At 44.1% G+C, this 15,529-nt stretch overlaps 1 protein-coding gene across 1 annotated transcript in view; it reads right to left on the reverse strand.

Annotated features, from left to right (window-relative positions):
- Positions 1-15,529, reverse strand: part of VWC2 (von Willebrand factor C domain containing 2) — a gene marked incomplete at its 3' end in the record, with an annotated part of 115,872 nt that overhangs the window by 83,084 nt on the left and 17,259 nt on the right. Inside the window, exon 3 of the mRNA XM_079711145.1 lies at positions 7,533-7,662. Within this exon, the coding sequence (XP_079567271.1) occupies positions 7,533-7,662 (130 nt within the window). The remainder of the gene's footprint in view (positions 1-7,532; positions 7,663-15,529) is intronic.

Raw genomic sequence — 15,529 nt, forward strand, 5'->3', positions numbered from 1 at the left:
TACTCATAAAATATCTCTCCATTTATTTATATCTCTTTTCAGTAATAATGTGTAGATTTCAGTGTATAAATCTTGCACATCTGTTGGTAATTTATTTCTTAGTATTCTATTCTTTTTGATGCTATTACAAGTGGAGCTATTTTGTCAATTTCTTTTTTTTATTGTCCATTGCTAGTGGTTCACTGCTTGCTACAAAAAATGACTTTGTATATATTAATCTGGTGTTATTCTTCATTAGTGCTAATAGTTGCATGTGTGTGTGTGTAATCCTTGGAATTTTTCAAATATTTTTCATGACATATCTGAGTAAAGGCAATTTTACCTCTTAATTTGCTTTATTGTATTTTTTTTTCTTTCTTTCTACAGTAGTGGATAAAAGTGGCAAAAATGGATATTCTTGCCTTCTCCCTGATCTTATTGGTGAAACATCCAGTCTTTCACCATTAAGTATGATGTTAGCTATAGCTATAGATTATTCATAGTTGCCCTTTATCAGGATAGAAATTTCACTTTTGCTATTTTGTTGAGAGCTTTAATCATGAATGAGTGTTGAATACTGTCAAATACCTCTTCTCCATTTTTGAGGTCATTTTTCTTATTCTTTACCTTTTTGATAATATGCATATTACACTAATTGATTTTTCAGATAATAAACCAACCTTGCATTCCCAGGATAAATTTCACTTGGTTATAATGTATTATCCCTTTTATGGTGCTGGATTCAGATTGTTAATATTTTGTTAAGGAGTTTTCCATATGTAATCATGAAAGAAATTGATCTGTAGTTGTATTTTTGTGTGTGATACCTTTGCTTTGCTTTAGTACCAGGACCATAAAAAACACAGAGAATAAATTGAGAAATGTTCCTTCACCTTTATTTCCTGAATGAGTTTGTGAAGGATTGGTGTTATTTTTTCTTTAAATATTTGACAAAATATTTAAAATGAATCCATGTAGGTTTGGATTTTTATTTGTGGGAAGCTTTTGATTACAAATTTGAATTTTTATTTCTTTTAGGGCAATTCAGAAATGAACTGAGTTAGTCTTAGTAATTTGTGTTCTCTTAGAAATTTGTCCATTTCTTCCAACTCGTCCAATTTGTTGGTATAAAGTTGTTAATAATATCGCCTTATATTCCTTTTCATTTTCGTAGGGTTGGTAGTAATGTCCCCTCTTTCCAGCTTGATTTGTCTCTCTGATTTTTTTCTTAGTTTAGTGAAAGTTTTGTCAATTTTACTGATGTTTTCAAAGTCCCAAGTTTCAAAGAGCTAACTTAACTGATTTACTTTCTCCTAAGCTTTTTCTATCCTATTTATTTCTGCTCACGTTTTTGTTACTTTCTCTCTTTCACTGTGTGCTATGTTTTTAGAACACTTTGCTCTTCTTCCACTCATTCCTTAAGGTGGAAGCTTACATATTTATTGTAGAGCTTTCTTCTTTTCTGATATAGGTGCTTAAAGCTGTAAATTTCCCTCTAATCACTGCCTTAGGATCATCCCATACATTTTAGTATGGTCTGTTGCCATTTGTACTAGTTCAAAATATTTTCTAATTTCTCTGTGATTTCTTCATTGACACATGGGTATTTCAGAAGTGTGCTATATAGTTTGTAAATATTTGCAAATTTCCAAGATTTCTTCCGTTATCAATTCTGCTGAACTCAGTTATGTTCAAAGAATAAAGTTTGTATGAGTAAGTTCTTTACATTTATTAAGATTTGTTTTATGTCCTGACATATGGTCTACCCTGGAGAACGTCCACCAACTTGAAAAGCATTCTTCAGCGGTTGGGTGCCATGTTCCACATATATGTCAGTTAGGTCAAGTTAGTTGACAGTGTCATTCAAGTCTTCCATATCCTTGCTAATTTTCTGTCTAGATTTTCTGTGAATTATTGAATAGCTTGTTGAAATTTCCAACTATGATTAAGTTTCTATTTCTCCTTTGAATTGTCAATTTTTATTTTCTGTATTTTAAGGTTCTATTATTAAGTGCATATACATTTTTTATTTGTTTTCTACAAGTGTTCTGGCTTTATATTCCTCTGATTCTCCCTGACTGCCCTTTTTAAGTTAAATAAATATTTTTCATGTGCTATGTTTAATTCCTTTGTTCATTTTCTTAGTGATTGTTCTAAGAATTAAAATATGCATCTTAATTTATCACAATCTACTTCAGATTGATACTAGATTAATTTCACTAAAATAGGAAATCCAATTTATTGTTCTCTCATGACTCGACACCAAGAGCAGGTCCTATCACAGAACTACAATGTTACAAAAGTAGTGGTGAGTGGCAGCATCCCTGTACATACAACTCAGTGAGAAAACTTGTGTGTATGATTAGTGGAACTAGAAGAAGGACACAGAGGTCCACAGAGAGTTGGAATCCCTTTATATTTTTCTTTCTACTTTTCACCTCTACTTTTTCATCTCTCTACTTTGTTTTGCTGTGTTAGAATGGTTTATTCATTTGTCAGATATATGCACTGCATGTATTTTTCCCAACATGTGCGCTGCTTTGCATTGGTTTAGTAGTGTTGTTTGATGAACAGAGGTTTTTAATTTTAATAAAGTCCAATGTATCAATTCTTTCCATATGGTTAGTGCTTTTAGTATCTTTTTTTTTTTTTTTTTTGCGGTACGCGGGCCTCTCACTGTTGTGGCCTCTCCCGTTGCGGAGCACAGGCTCCGGACGCGCAGGCTCAGCGGCCATGGCTCACGGGCCCAGCCGCTCTGCGGCATGTGGGATCTTCCTGGACCGGGGCACAAACCCGTGTCCCCTGAATCGGCAGGCGGACTCTCAACCACTGCGCCACCAGGGAAGCCCTGCTTTTAGTATCTTTTAAAATTAACCTTTGCCTAATCAAAATCATAAAGATGTTCTATGTTTTCCTCAAAAGCATTATTTTAACTTTCATATTTAAATCTGTAGTCTATTTGGAACTGTCATTTTTTTTTTTTTGTACAGTGTGAGGAAGAAATCAACATTTATCTTCATATTGCTCCCAACTGACCTAGTAGCATTAATTGGAAAGATCACCCCCCTCCCCACTATACTGCAGGATCAGCTTCATCGTGTATCTAGAGGTCTTTTATTCCTAAGTCTTTTCTTACTCTATTCTGCTCTGGTTTGTCAGTCTTTTGATCTTTGAGACAGTACCACAGTGTGTTAATCACTTTTACAGTATACATTTTACAGCTTTGTTGTTCTTCTTCTGTATTTCACTGGCCAGTTTTTAACTTGTCTTTCCATGTGGATTTTAAAATGAATTTGGTAATTTGCACAAAAAAGTCATTGTATTTTTTTTACTGGAATTCTGCTGAATACATAGATTTTATTTATTTAATAGAATAATTTGAGGCTGCTGACATCTTTACATTAGTGAGTTTTCCAATCATGAATATTGTCTATCTTTCCATTTACTGAGGATTTCTTTAATTTCTCTCAATAAAGCTTTAAGATTTTTAAGTGTGGCACTCTTCTCCAATTGTGTTAGGTTTACTTCTAATTATTTGGTAAGTATGATGTTATTTGAAAGAGTAGTTTTTAATTCATTTCTATTTGTTTGTTGCTGGTATCTAGACATACAGCTGATTTTTACATATTGATTTTGTAAAACAAACTTGGTATAATCAAATATTAATGCTGATATTTGTAGTTTCCTTTATTTTTTTTTATGGACAGGATCATGTCATCTTAAATAATGATCAAGTGTTTCCACAAGATTGGTATTATTTCTTTGGTAAAAATTTTGGAAAAATGTAATGTTGAAGCCATATGATGAGAGTAGGCTTTTCCTTGTGAGAAGGATCTTGATATGAATCACACACACACACACACACACACACACACACACACACACATCATTCAGTTCTGTCCAACTCACTACATGTGGTTTAATTATGATCTTATCCTACTGGCTGAAATACACAAGAGAAAAACAAAAACAACCATGTCTAATTCTTAGTGCTTCTCACATGTTTTCCATGAAAGGGCTTCTAATAATTTGAAGTCTCCATATTTATCTTAAAAAATTCATAAAAGTTTTCATTTTCCTCCAAAAATAGCCATATTCATTTTCTGGTGGAAATAAAGTTCTAAATAACTCCCATCAAGTAGTACTGAATACTTCAGGGAGACATACAATCTCTACACTCAGTGCCTTTGTGATTTTGGTGTACATATTCCCTCTTGGGTATAATATTCCACTTTGGAGAATCAGCGCTAATCCCAACAAGGCCCTCGTATGTCAACATCAATGTCTTACATTTGTCAGTTTCCTTCCTTTGAATGTTTAAAGTAAGGTAAGGTGCACACATGCAGGACGGAAGTCTTCTGATCTCCGGCTTGAAGGGAATGTGTGCTGTGAACGTGAGCCTCATCTGAGGTACACCAGCACCAGAGAAAACCTGAAATCCTGAAAGTCAATAGAACACTCACTGTTTGTATCAGTAGGAAAAATCCGAAAACCAGTCCCAAAGAAAATAAAATCCTTGGGAGATTGATCTATACAAATCAACAAAGTGATTATTTTAAGTTGTATGTGACTTGTGATCATTTATTTATATTCCAGGCATTCTTGATTTCAAACTTTTGTTCCTTTGATGCAAGTGACTTTGGCAGCTTGCAACTGAATCGTGATTTTCCTTTCCATCCAAGCTAAGTCTATCTAAGCATTTAATTTTACAAGGCATCACTTTTGATGTCCTGTAATCTGTGATCTATCAGATGCATAACTTTTTCTTATTGAAAACATTAAGTTTTGTGCGCAGCGGTAGGGATGGACTACTGTCAATTATTCACTAATCTCAACCAATTATTACAGGACGTTCATTTCTGATAGAAACTGTCCTCATTTTTCAAGCAAATTTTTCAGTAAGAATTCTGAACACCATTTGCCCTGTCAAGGTCAGAATACCCTACAGCTAGAGACAGATGAAAGACAGATTATATCTAGTGAATACGTTATAACAAAACTTAAGAGTACTTACATGATTAGACATTTAAATTTATTTCTGTGTGTATTCCTGAAAATAAAAAGTTGTTGCTGTTCTGATATAATTGGATCAAACATTTGAATACAAATCCTTTTGTATCCTGTAATCTTTCTTAATCTAGTTTTACAAAACATATTCATCCTCCTTCTAAGAATCTTTAATACAATACCCCCAATCCTGCCTTATTTCATTCTATGCTGTCTCTCAAAGTGTAAAGGCAATGGCAGAGCATTTAGAAGTTTGCTATCAAGGCAACAACCATCTCTCTCCCCAAACCATCAGTGCAACTTTAAAACATTCTGTGAATTTCTGACTACACCATATTTATACAGGTTTTACTTTTGAACATTGTTTGCTTATTCAAACAATAAAATTATATCTTAATGTTAAAAACGGAATCAAACAGAAATAAGTGACTTTAAATCTTTATAAAATTTTAACATATCCACACTTGATAAAGAATTAATTCAGGTAATTTCTAAGTTCTCTAACTCTATACCCTAATTGGGATATATCTTAAGGGCAAAAAGAACTGCAAAAAAATCTTGAACTTTAACCAGTAGGTTTCATGCTGGTTGTGGTATAAATAGAAGGTATCCTGTGTGTATTATGAAAAAGAACAAATAAGCAAATGTATTGACAGTGGTGGGTGATATACAGAGATAGAGAGAGATGGGGACAGACAGAGCTCAAAAGAGATAAAGCAAATAAAACGGCAAAATGTGAATAACAGGTAAATACAGTGAAGGGTACACCTCTGTTCTTCGTGCTATTTATCAACTTTTCTGTAGGTTTGAAACCTTTCTAAAGTTTCGGGGATTGAAAATATCCTCAAGGATTGAAATCATGTCTTTCCATCTTTTGTAAACATCCAAACGAGAATTCCCTGACTGCCTAAGGCCAAAACTTTGTGTTTATTTTTTTGTCATAACTGACAAGAGCGACACAATATCTTGCGTACCTAAGATGCCAACTATTTGAGCCACTTATATGCAAGACATTCACTAAGTATCACTGACTCGGGAAGGCTCAGCCATACCGCCTCGTGCAGTGTGCTGCAGCCTGGACCTCAGTCGTGTGGTTTCCTCACCAACCCCAGGCACCAGCGCCCCCTCCCCACGCTTACTTCACTCCACACCACCGGTGGAGTGGCTGCCACCGTCCTGCTTCCACAGAAGCTTCACGTCCACTTCTGTTGATTGCTTTCAAGAGTTTTAAAATGATTTTTTTCTTTTTCTTTTTGCGGTACGCGGGCCTCTCACTGTTGTGGCCTCTCCCGTTGCGGAGCACAGGCTCTGGACGTGCAGGCTCAGCGGCCATGGCTCACAGGCCCAGCCGCTCCGCGGCATGTGGGATCTTCCCAGACCGGGGCGTGAACCCATGTCCCCTGCATCGGCAGGCGGACTCTCAACCTGCGCCACCAGGGAAGCCCAAGAATTTTACAATTTCTCGTGGTGAAATCTAGGTATCTGGGTGCACTTGGTGAAAGGTATCCATGGAACCTCACAGCCCACGCAGCGGGCATGACTGCAGAATCTCAGAATTGCCTCAGACACTAACAGCGGCCTCGTGTAACCATCAGCCACTGACAAAGCCCACACCACACGGCCTGATGTCCAGCAACCCCACAGATGACGAGCTGATAACCTCACAGGTGAGCCCCTCCCGTCTCTGAAATGCTCAGGCCATGGAGTTGCCTTCATCTTTTTGAGACACTCTGCCCTGGCTTCGTCCTAGCACCGTGGCCTTGGGGCCACACAGAGACGACCCAACCCTCTCCCAAGGCAGGACCCTCATGTACTTGAAGATGTGGTCTTATGTCCAGAGTCCACTCTTTTCCAAGCTGCGCTCAACTGCTTCATCCAACCACCATCCTGGGCCACGGGTCTTCATCCCATCCTCCCCGGGAACCCACTCTTCTCAACACCCTCTTAAAGTGATGCCCGGATGCACGCAGCATCTCAGGTACAAAGTACTTATCCTTCAGGATGAGGAAACACTCTCCCTTGCTAACCAAAGCCATCCTGCCATTTTTCTTTCATAAAGCAGACAAGGCTTTTGATCTCCCACCGGCTCTCACTGGGAGTAAGAGGGGGTTCTCTTCCTGCCAAAGTTGCTTATGAAAAATATTCAACGATGTTTCACGCTTAATCCACTTGGTAATGAAAAGTAAATAAGCCCAACCGGCATGTTTGATTTGTCTCGGAAAGAGAGAAACTGCTTTGCAAGAACAAACAAAGTTAAATTAAAATAAGCGACTCTCCTCAAGAGTGGAAATTGAATTTTCCCCCAAAGAACTAAACGGGTGCAAAACACTGTGCTGACACCGATAAGACAGAGCAGGCCTTACTGGAGCCCAGCTCCCGCGGGTCCCCGGGGCCCAGAGAGCAGGAACCCGCGTGCAAGGGCGTGGATGCAAATACTGAAACTCACATGCCTCCTGCACTGCATCCCGCACTGCATCCCGTGCTTCATCGGCGGGAAGCGCGCAGGGACCCCTGCGTGATCGCGGGCCGGACGCGCATCCACCTACCGTTTTTGCAGATTGGGCAGCACTGGTCGGGCTCGTACACGGGGTCCACGCACTCGGTCTGTGGACACGCGGACACCGCGCACAGCACTTCCCCGCTGGCCTCGCAGCGGCACCGCTCGCATGGCGACACCTGCAACACAGGCCACGGTCAGGGCAGTGTCTCCATCCTCGGCCCGGAACGGCATGCACTCACCAGCCCCGGGGTCCCAGAGCGTGAGGACGGGGCTGGGGCTAAGCAGCCTCCCCTGGGGGGAAGCAGGGGACACACCGATGGGGCCTGGGATGCTCAATCCCTCCCAGCTCCACACCGGAGCCTCTGTATCTTTATCAACCCACATAGTGAGCTTCTTCATAAGCTTTCTGTTGAAGAAAGGGTTTTGTTTCTTAAAAAAGTAAATAACACGTCATATTGGATTCCTGCCCAGCCAGGCATCCTGCAGGTGAACCCCTTTCCCACAGCTCCGCCCAGGGCCACCCAGCCAGCCCGGCCCACCCCCAGCACCTCTGCTGTGAGAAGACAGCAGAGCAGGGCAGGAAGGCTGGGGTAAGGGAAGGAGACGGGGGCTTCTCAGGGCCGGGGACCCGGCCGGGGGCCGGCCCAGCGTGATCTCATGTCCGTCTCATGGCAACACTAAACACCCCTACTAACATGATCGCCCTGGTTTCTGGCGAGGAAACTGAGACCCAGAGGCATCAGGCCACCGTCTGTGGGCAGACCTTCGTCCGAGACAGGGCTCCGGCTCGAGTCCAGGGCCTCTCAGGGCTCATCACCCAGCGTCCCCATGGCCTTCACCTCCAGGCTCCAGCTGGCCTTGCTGCCCTTTCCAGCCACTGGCCCCAACTCTACCTTTCTGGACGGCTCCACTCAAGCATAACGGCCATTCCTGGCAATGCTGGACACTGCCAACAAGTCCTCCTGTAGTCACTCAGGCAGGCCGTGATGGGGACGGTTTCTTTTTTCCTGGAAACCACCCACAGAGTGATTTTTCATCTGGGGTGACCCATGACAAAGCAGAAACAGCACATGTGGACCCAGCAATCGGGAGCTGTGATGTGGAAACACGTGCTTTAAAGGACAGTGCGGATGGGGCGGGGGGTGCCAAACAGTTTTCTGGGCAGGGAAGCCCCACTTGACTTTTGCGTACAACACGAGTGGCACGACCAGCACTACACAAACAGCACTCTCGGACGCTCCCTTGGTCTATACCGTGCAAAAACCCAAAACTGCAATCTCCACCAAGTGGCCTGGTTACTGCATGAAGCAAAAGCTCAATTTGTACTTAAAGGTACTAGACCACTGTCTGGCTGGGAGTCACGACTTAGGGGTGTGTGTGTGTGTCTCTGTGTGTGTGTGTGTTCATGCTTAGAAAGTAACAAAAGAAAGAAAACACTGAGAAAAAACTTTAGAGTGGCCCGGGACAAAATCTTGACCTGGTCTGCATTATAGCCTTAGAAGTTAAAAATCAATCTTACAACAATGTAAAGGCACGTTTTTGAGAAGCAGTGCTGGCGCGAGAAGGTTCTCTCGCTACCATAACAAGCATCTCTCTGCCTCCGCTCTCCTCCTGTCCTTGTCTCCTTCCAGTTCTCTTTTCAGCCTGTAGCATCCTTGTGTCCAGGGTGGGTTTATTCAGCAAGCAGGATAAGAAAAGGATTCGGAATTTTAAAAGCAGAGACCCTGAGTTGCACAGGATGTAACCGAGCAGGACACTATGGGTCCTTCCCAGAATAGACCCTCACCCGTGTCCTCAACCTGTCTTTTGTCTGTAGAAAAACTTTAGCCAAAGAGTAAATTTAATCAGAGAAGTGAGAAAATGCAGAAAGAAAGGAAAACAGTCAAGCAAGACAAAATAATACTTCAGCCATTAAACAAAGTCAAGGACCTTTATCTTAGTTCCTCCTCAAGGCCTATAGACAATATTCTGAGCTGTGTCCTTTGACCTGTTTTGCAGATACTGACATCCCCACCGGGTGGGAGAAGTTAGCTGCAAGCTGCTCACCAGCACGGAGACCCCAGACCAGCTGGAACCAGGAGGTTGAGGATGCCGACTCCCGATGACCTCACCAGCAGCCAATCAGAGAATGTCCAGGAGCTGACCACGCCCTGCTTCTGGAACACTGTAAGACTCCTCACTGCCCCCTCCAGGGCGGGACACACAGTCTGGAGGGCACTCACCCGCTGGGTCAGACGGTGGAGAGGCAGCCCCTGCCCCGGGTGAGGTGAGGACGGTCCCATCTGGAGGGCTGGATAGTCAGGAAGGAGCAAAGAGGGCCGGGGATGACGGGTCTGTCCTCAAGAAAGGGGCGCGGCCCTTCCTGTTCTGGAAGGCTGTGGGCGGACCTTTCATCAGAGACGGGGCTCCGGCTCGAGCCCCTGGCCCTTCCCACCCGCTTCCTGTTCTGTAGGGAGCAGGAAAAAGCCCCATTTGGGTTTGGAATTTGAAAGGAGAGAAGGGCCCTTCTGTGCTGTCCCCAGGACAGGGCTTCAGGAGAACAACAAAGGTGCAACTTCAAACCAGAAAGGCATCGTCACAGGCCCCGAGGAGCCCCTCCTGGCCGCTTCCTGGGCAGGGCTGCAAACTAAACCCTCCTTCCTGCTCTGGGCCTGAAACATTGCCCTCTTCCACCACAGAGACATGCTCAACCCACACACGCAGCCGGGACTGCTAAATTCTGAAAGGTCTGCAACGTGATCAAAAATTGAACTGTGGGTTTTACTATCACTACCCATTTGGAAATCCTGGTGTAACTATGTGGAGGTTTCTTTACTTCTCAAAAATCAGAGTTGAGGCTTAGAGTGAGGGTCACGGGTGTGTGTGTGTGTGTGTCCCTCCCCGGCCTCAGCTCCCAGCCCTGCTCTGTCTGCCCCAGACCACTCGTGTGGCTGGGATCCACCCCACACCCCATGGTGGTAGCAGGTGGGGCAGCCAGCTCCGGCGTCTGGGACCCTGGTGGGAGGTCGGCCTGCCCAGACCCTGATTGGATTCCACATTACTGCTCTGATTCCAGGCACCAGGTCTGAGCATCACCCAAGCCGAAGAGCCCTCAGGTACCAGCTCAAGCACCAGAAGGCCTCCTGTCAACCCACGTTCTTTGTCCTTCTGTGCAAACCGAAGGTAAGAATGCCCAGTGCGTTGCTGGATCTGCGAGCAGGAACGTGAGCTTCTAAGGTGTGTTTCTGCAAACCCTCCTGCTAGCAATAGCCGCCTACACCTTGTCTAACACGCCTGATGACAGAAATGCCATCCTCTGCCATCTTCCAGTTGCAAATCAAGTTTTGTACAGAACTTAGATAAAGCACCCGGGCATTTGTGGAAGAGGAGCCATTCTCAAGGTACCCACTAGGGGCTGGAGTAGTCAACCGTTGTGCTGGAGAAAAAGAGCTCAGTCTTGCAGAATTGGGAGTGAGAGTAAAGGGAAGCTCTGTGCTCTTCATTCACTCATCCCAGTCCTGAGCCCAGACCGATGAGACCCACGTATGCTAGTTCCAGGAAGGTGGGAACATGGGTGATGGCTGGCGGGCAGAGGGGGAGGGGTTAGGAAGGCTGGCAAAGGGCCAGCGCCTGGACCAGCCTCGGATCCAGGTACCGATGCTGAGGGCTCTCACTGGCCCCCTCTGCTTTCAGAGTCACCCCAGTGACTGTGGCTTATGAACGACAGTGCTGCAAAGTGGATCTAACCTGCAGCAAAACCATGAAGAACAGACACGTCTGAGCATGTTTTCCACGAAGCAGCCGTGAATACAAAGTGCACAGCAGAGGCAAAAGAAAGATCTTAACCTGATGGTAGCTAAAGTATTTTCATAATTAGTTAGACCCTCAGAATGCTCAGTAATGACATACATGTCTGTATCACATGTACATAGGCAGTAAGGACTGTAAAATACATACTGAGCCTGTTTCTAAACAACTAAGTAGGAACAAGCGATACAATTTACGTGGGAAACAGTTCTCAGATGTAGAATGAGCCCTTCCTAATGGATACTGCTTACATTCAGGGCCTCATACATAAAGGATCTACAGGAAGTAAGTGGTGGCTTGGGAGGAGCTTCTATGCTAGTTGTTTGTAGGCAGTTGTATTTTATCTCATATATTTCACATTTATGGCCTCAGGTGCAGTCAGATATCTATCTATAAGGAGCTTTGCCTTGTGTCATTTCATAACCATGAGAAGGACCAGGCTCTGAAATACAGCAGAAGGCAGGTTGAGTTTGAATCCCACTCTTGTCTGTGTCCCAAATGTCTTTCCGTTCTGGAAGGCAGAAACTTATTTCATACATGTACTCTTTCTTGCCTGATTTCTTTCACTCAGCATAGTTATTTTGAGATGTGTCTGTGCTGTATCCTGTCATTCCTTTTTGACAATATTCCATTTTATAGACATGCTACAGTTTGTTTATCCATTTACTTGTTTATGGACATTTGGGTTGTTTCTAGTTTGGGGCTGTTACCCATCAAGCTGCTATGAAAATTCATGCACAAAAAAAGAAACTAATTTCCAGACACTTCCTCCTGCTCTATCCTGCCTACATAGCTGCACCTTCCACCACCCAGCAGAATGCCCACCTACTTGGGAAGGCCAACATACTTTTCTTAAATCCAGCTTCAACACATCTTTCTGTCCTGTGCTGCCAGAAGAGGCCAGTGGCCTGGGTGAGAACTCAAAGATGCCTTGTGTCACCTGAATCCTACTCTCTGACGAGCAACCACATTATATTTCCGATCTGGAACTTCGTCCTGTGGTTGCTGGCGTGGGTGCCATGAAACCCCACTAATTCCAGGCTGAATGCAGATTCCTCCTCAGGAACAGACAAATGAGAGGCATGAAAATCCCAGCATAGCTTCCCAAGGAATTGTAACGTTTTCATAGATGGGATTAATTTGTGAGCTAAGAGGTGTCAGCCCAGACCTTTCTCAGTTAAAACCATTCCACCTAAAATAAAGTCTTCTCTCCATTTCTCTATTTTGTCCATCAGCAGAGAGGCTCCGTTTATGTTTCTAACCCCCATAGTGTTGGATTCTACAATGACACAAACTAAGATTAACACGAAAACAAAGAGAAACCCTGAAATCCGGGCTTCCCTCTCCCTTCCTCTTTCCCAGTTCCCGATCCACCCCTTCCTTTGAATCTCCATAAGCCCAGGACCCCTTGAATTCCTCCCGGCGTGCTGGCCAAGAGCGCTGTGTCCTGTCACTAGAGCCCGACTCCCAGCCTGCAGTCAGCTGCCAACTAGATTCAGTGCAACTCAAGGGCCAGGGCGTGTCACGTCTCTGTCACATCCCGGATGATTAGAGCAACTGAGCTGATGCAAAAAGCTGCACGGGCTCAATAAATATTGACTGAGTCAAGGAAGAAACCATTGAAAGACAGAGGAGCTGAAATTAACTTGCACAGCACATGAGGAGAAACATACAAAATGAAATCTACAGCTTTGCTTCCGGAAGGGTTGCTCACCACCCGGTAAGGAGCTGCTCTAGGATTAGATACCCACACACGAGGCAAAGGGAAGAAAGAGAAATCTTTCCATTATGAGGGACCAGGATGTGGATTACACATTTAATCCACAAATGGAAGAGAAGATACAGATGCTAGGATGATATAAACACGAAAGCAGAGGCTTTACAGAAGGGATCTGACAAGTGCATAAAGGGCATGGCTAGAAACAGGGTCCCGAAGTGCACAGCCTGAGATCAGGAAGCAAAACCTCGAGATTCTGGAGCAATCCAGTCCTGCACGTGGGGAGCAGGTGTCACACCACCCTCTGCCTATTACATCTTTCCTAACTATTCTACTCTGTGTGTCAGTGTTTCCTATATATCTCTAACATTTATAAGGGGTAGCTGAGAACTCATACTCTCCTACTTACCCAGTGGACAAACTTCAAATCCAAAAGTGGGAGATATACAATGTGGACACACCCACCCTGCTGGCTGGGGATTCTGCACACGTGGTTCCGGGGCAAGGATACAAGAGCAGGCGTCTCAGCCCCACCACCAGGCCCTCCACCCTCCACTGACCAATCCCATAGGCTCAAGACCCGAACAGAATCCTGTATTCTCACAGAGAGATACAAAGACACACCCAAGTCGCTCACCTCTGTGCCCAGTCTGGCTGGGGAGCTGACACATAAAAAGAGAAACTAACAGAAAAGCAGGCAATGGCAGATGGCAGCTGAGCTGTGTGCATATTATGGCTTTTAAAAGCAAAGCTGTTTCTTGGAGTGGGAGGGAGAGGAAAGGGATCAGACTGGAATGTGGATAAGTCAGCTGGGGAGGGTAGAGCAGGTAGAGAGGGGCACCATCCAGACAAGGAGGGGCCTCGCCGGTGCCACGGTTCCCTCCTGGGGCTGAGAACCTACCCCAAAGAGACTTAGAAATCTAAACTGGAAAGCATAACGTTTCCCACCATCAGCAGAACTAAAAGAATTGTTCTAAAACTAAAGAACAAGATCTCAGTGTTTGTGCATTTGAGTTTTGTTTACACATTATGACCCTGTTGTATAATTATTCGGATAACTTCCAATTAAGAGACAAGTTGCCGTGTACAGAGATAAATACAAATTTTAACCTTTTTTTCCAGGAGTAATTTTTCAGTAGTTCTCAAAATAAAAATCTAAAGTAAGTGTTTTAGAGTTTGGAGACTATATCGTTTTATCAGTTCATTTTTTCCTTTACCTCCAAAACAACAATCTAAGTTAAAGTTTTGCAATCAGCTAATCTTCTTAAAAAAAAAAAAAAGAATTCCTCTGTTCAAGCATATCTTCTCTCCCCAAAAAGGATGGTGACTTCTTTAATAATCTCTCTTTATTTTTCTGGCGTTATATTTTAATAGGATAATGTTCATCTTATTTTAACAAAAATGTAATGTGATAAAATCAAATGATATCTGAAAATAATAAAAACAAAGAAAGGAAAAAAAAAGAAGAAACAAGAGGCAGGAGCTAAAATCGCCCTTCGCTGAAAGCAGTCCTTCCTTGGCTTGGCCCTGGATGACTAGCATCCTCCCAAAGCCACTGTCACACTTTTGTCACCAGATGGCGAAAGTGTCCTTCCAGCTGCTTAGTGTCTTCCCAAAAGTGCCCGGGGTCACACTGGTGAGTGCGATGCACTTAAGGGGAATCCCCTTCTACTTAAACCACAGGTCTCATTAGCTTCTGATAACCCGGAGCTGTGATATTTTGGAGCTGGAAGAAAATGTAGGAGCAATGCTTTTCAACTCTGCTTTTTTATGGGGTGAACACTCACTCAGGGGTTTGGTGAATTGTCAAGAAACCCACATAGAAAGGAAAGGCAGCGGCCGGAACGCAGGGTCTGGTCAGGCCACCGGGCTCTGCTCACATATCATCTTCATGAGTATGTCCTGGGCCACCCTGCCTGCTCTGACCACCCTCCCCTGACTCCCTGCAAGATGCCTGGAAGATGCTATGCAGGTCCCAGCTTTCTTTTCAACAGTCACCTCAAACTAAATCCTTTCCCAACCTTACTCAAGTTTCCTCGACCTGAAATATCTTAAACTAGAGCAAGGCTCTGTCTCCACCCTGGGAAGCAGCAGGGTCCTACCCAGACACAGAGGAGCCCACCCAGCAGCCCATGTCTCCCAGGCTCCGCCCGCTGTCTGAGCTCCCCTTGTCCATCAGGGCCAGCAGGGAGGGCTCCAGCCCCTCCGTCCCCACCCCACCATCTTCCCTCCCTTGGGAATAGCAGCCCCGAATTGACATGAACCTGATCCACAGCGACCTTCCAGCCTCCAGCACAAGTCGATGGCTACGGAGCTACAGCAAACTGCTGCTTCCTGCGCCTTCAGAGAAGATTCTGGTTTTGTTTTGTTCTTTTTGTCTTTCTACTGGCTGTCAGAGAATGGATTTGCACACAAAGGGACTTAATTAAGAACTGTCCCCAGGAGCTGTCAGCTTCCAGTCTCAGGAAGAATACGACTCCACCACACACCCACACACACCCACACCCACCCCCCCCACACACACACACAGAGCAGATGAA

The sequence above is a fragment of the Hyperoodon ampullatus genome (assembly GCF_949752795.1).
Source record: "Hyperoodon ampullatus genome assembly, chromosome: 9".
NCBI lineage: Eukaryota > Metazoa > Chordata > Mammalia > Artiodactyla > Ziphiidae > Hyperoodon > Hyperoodon ampullatus.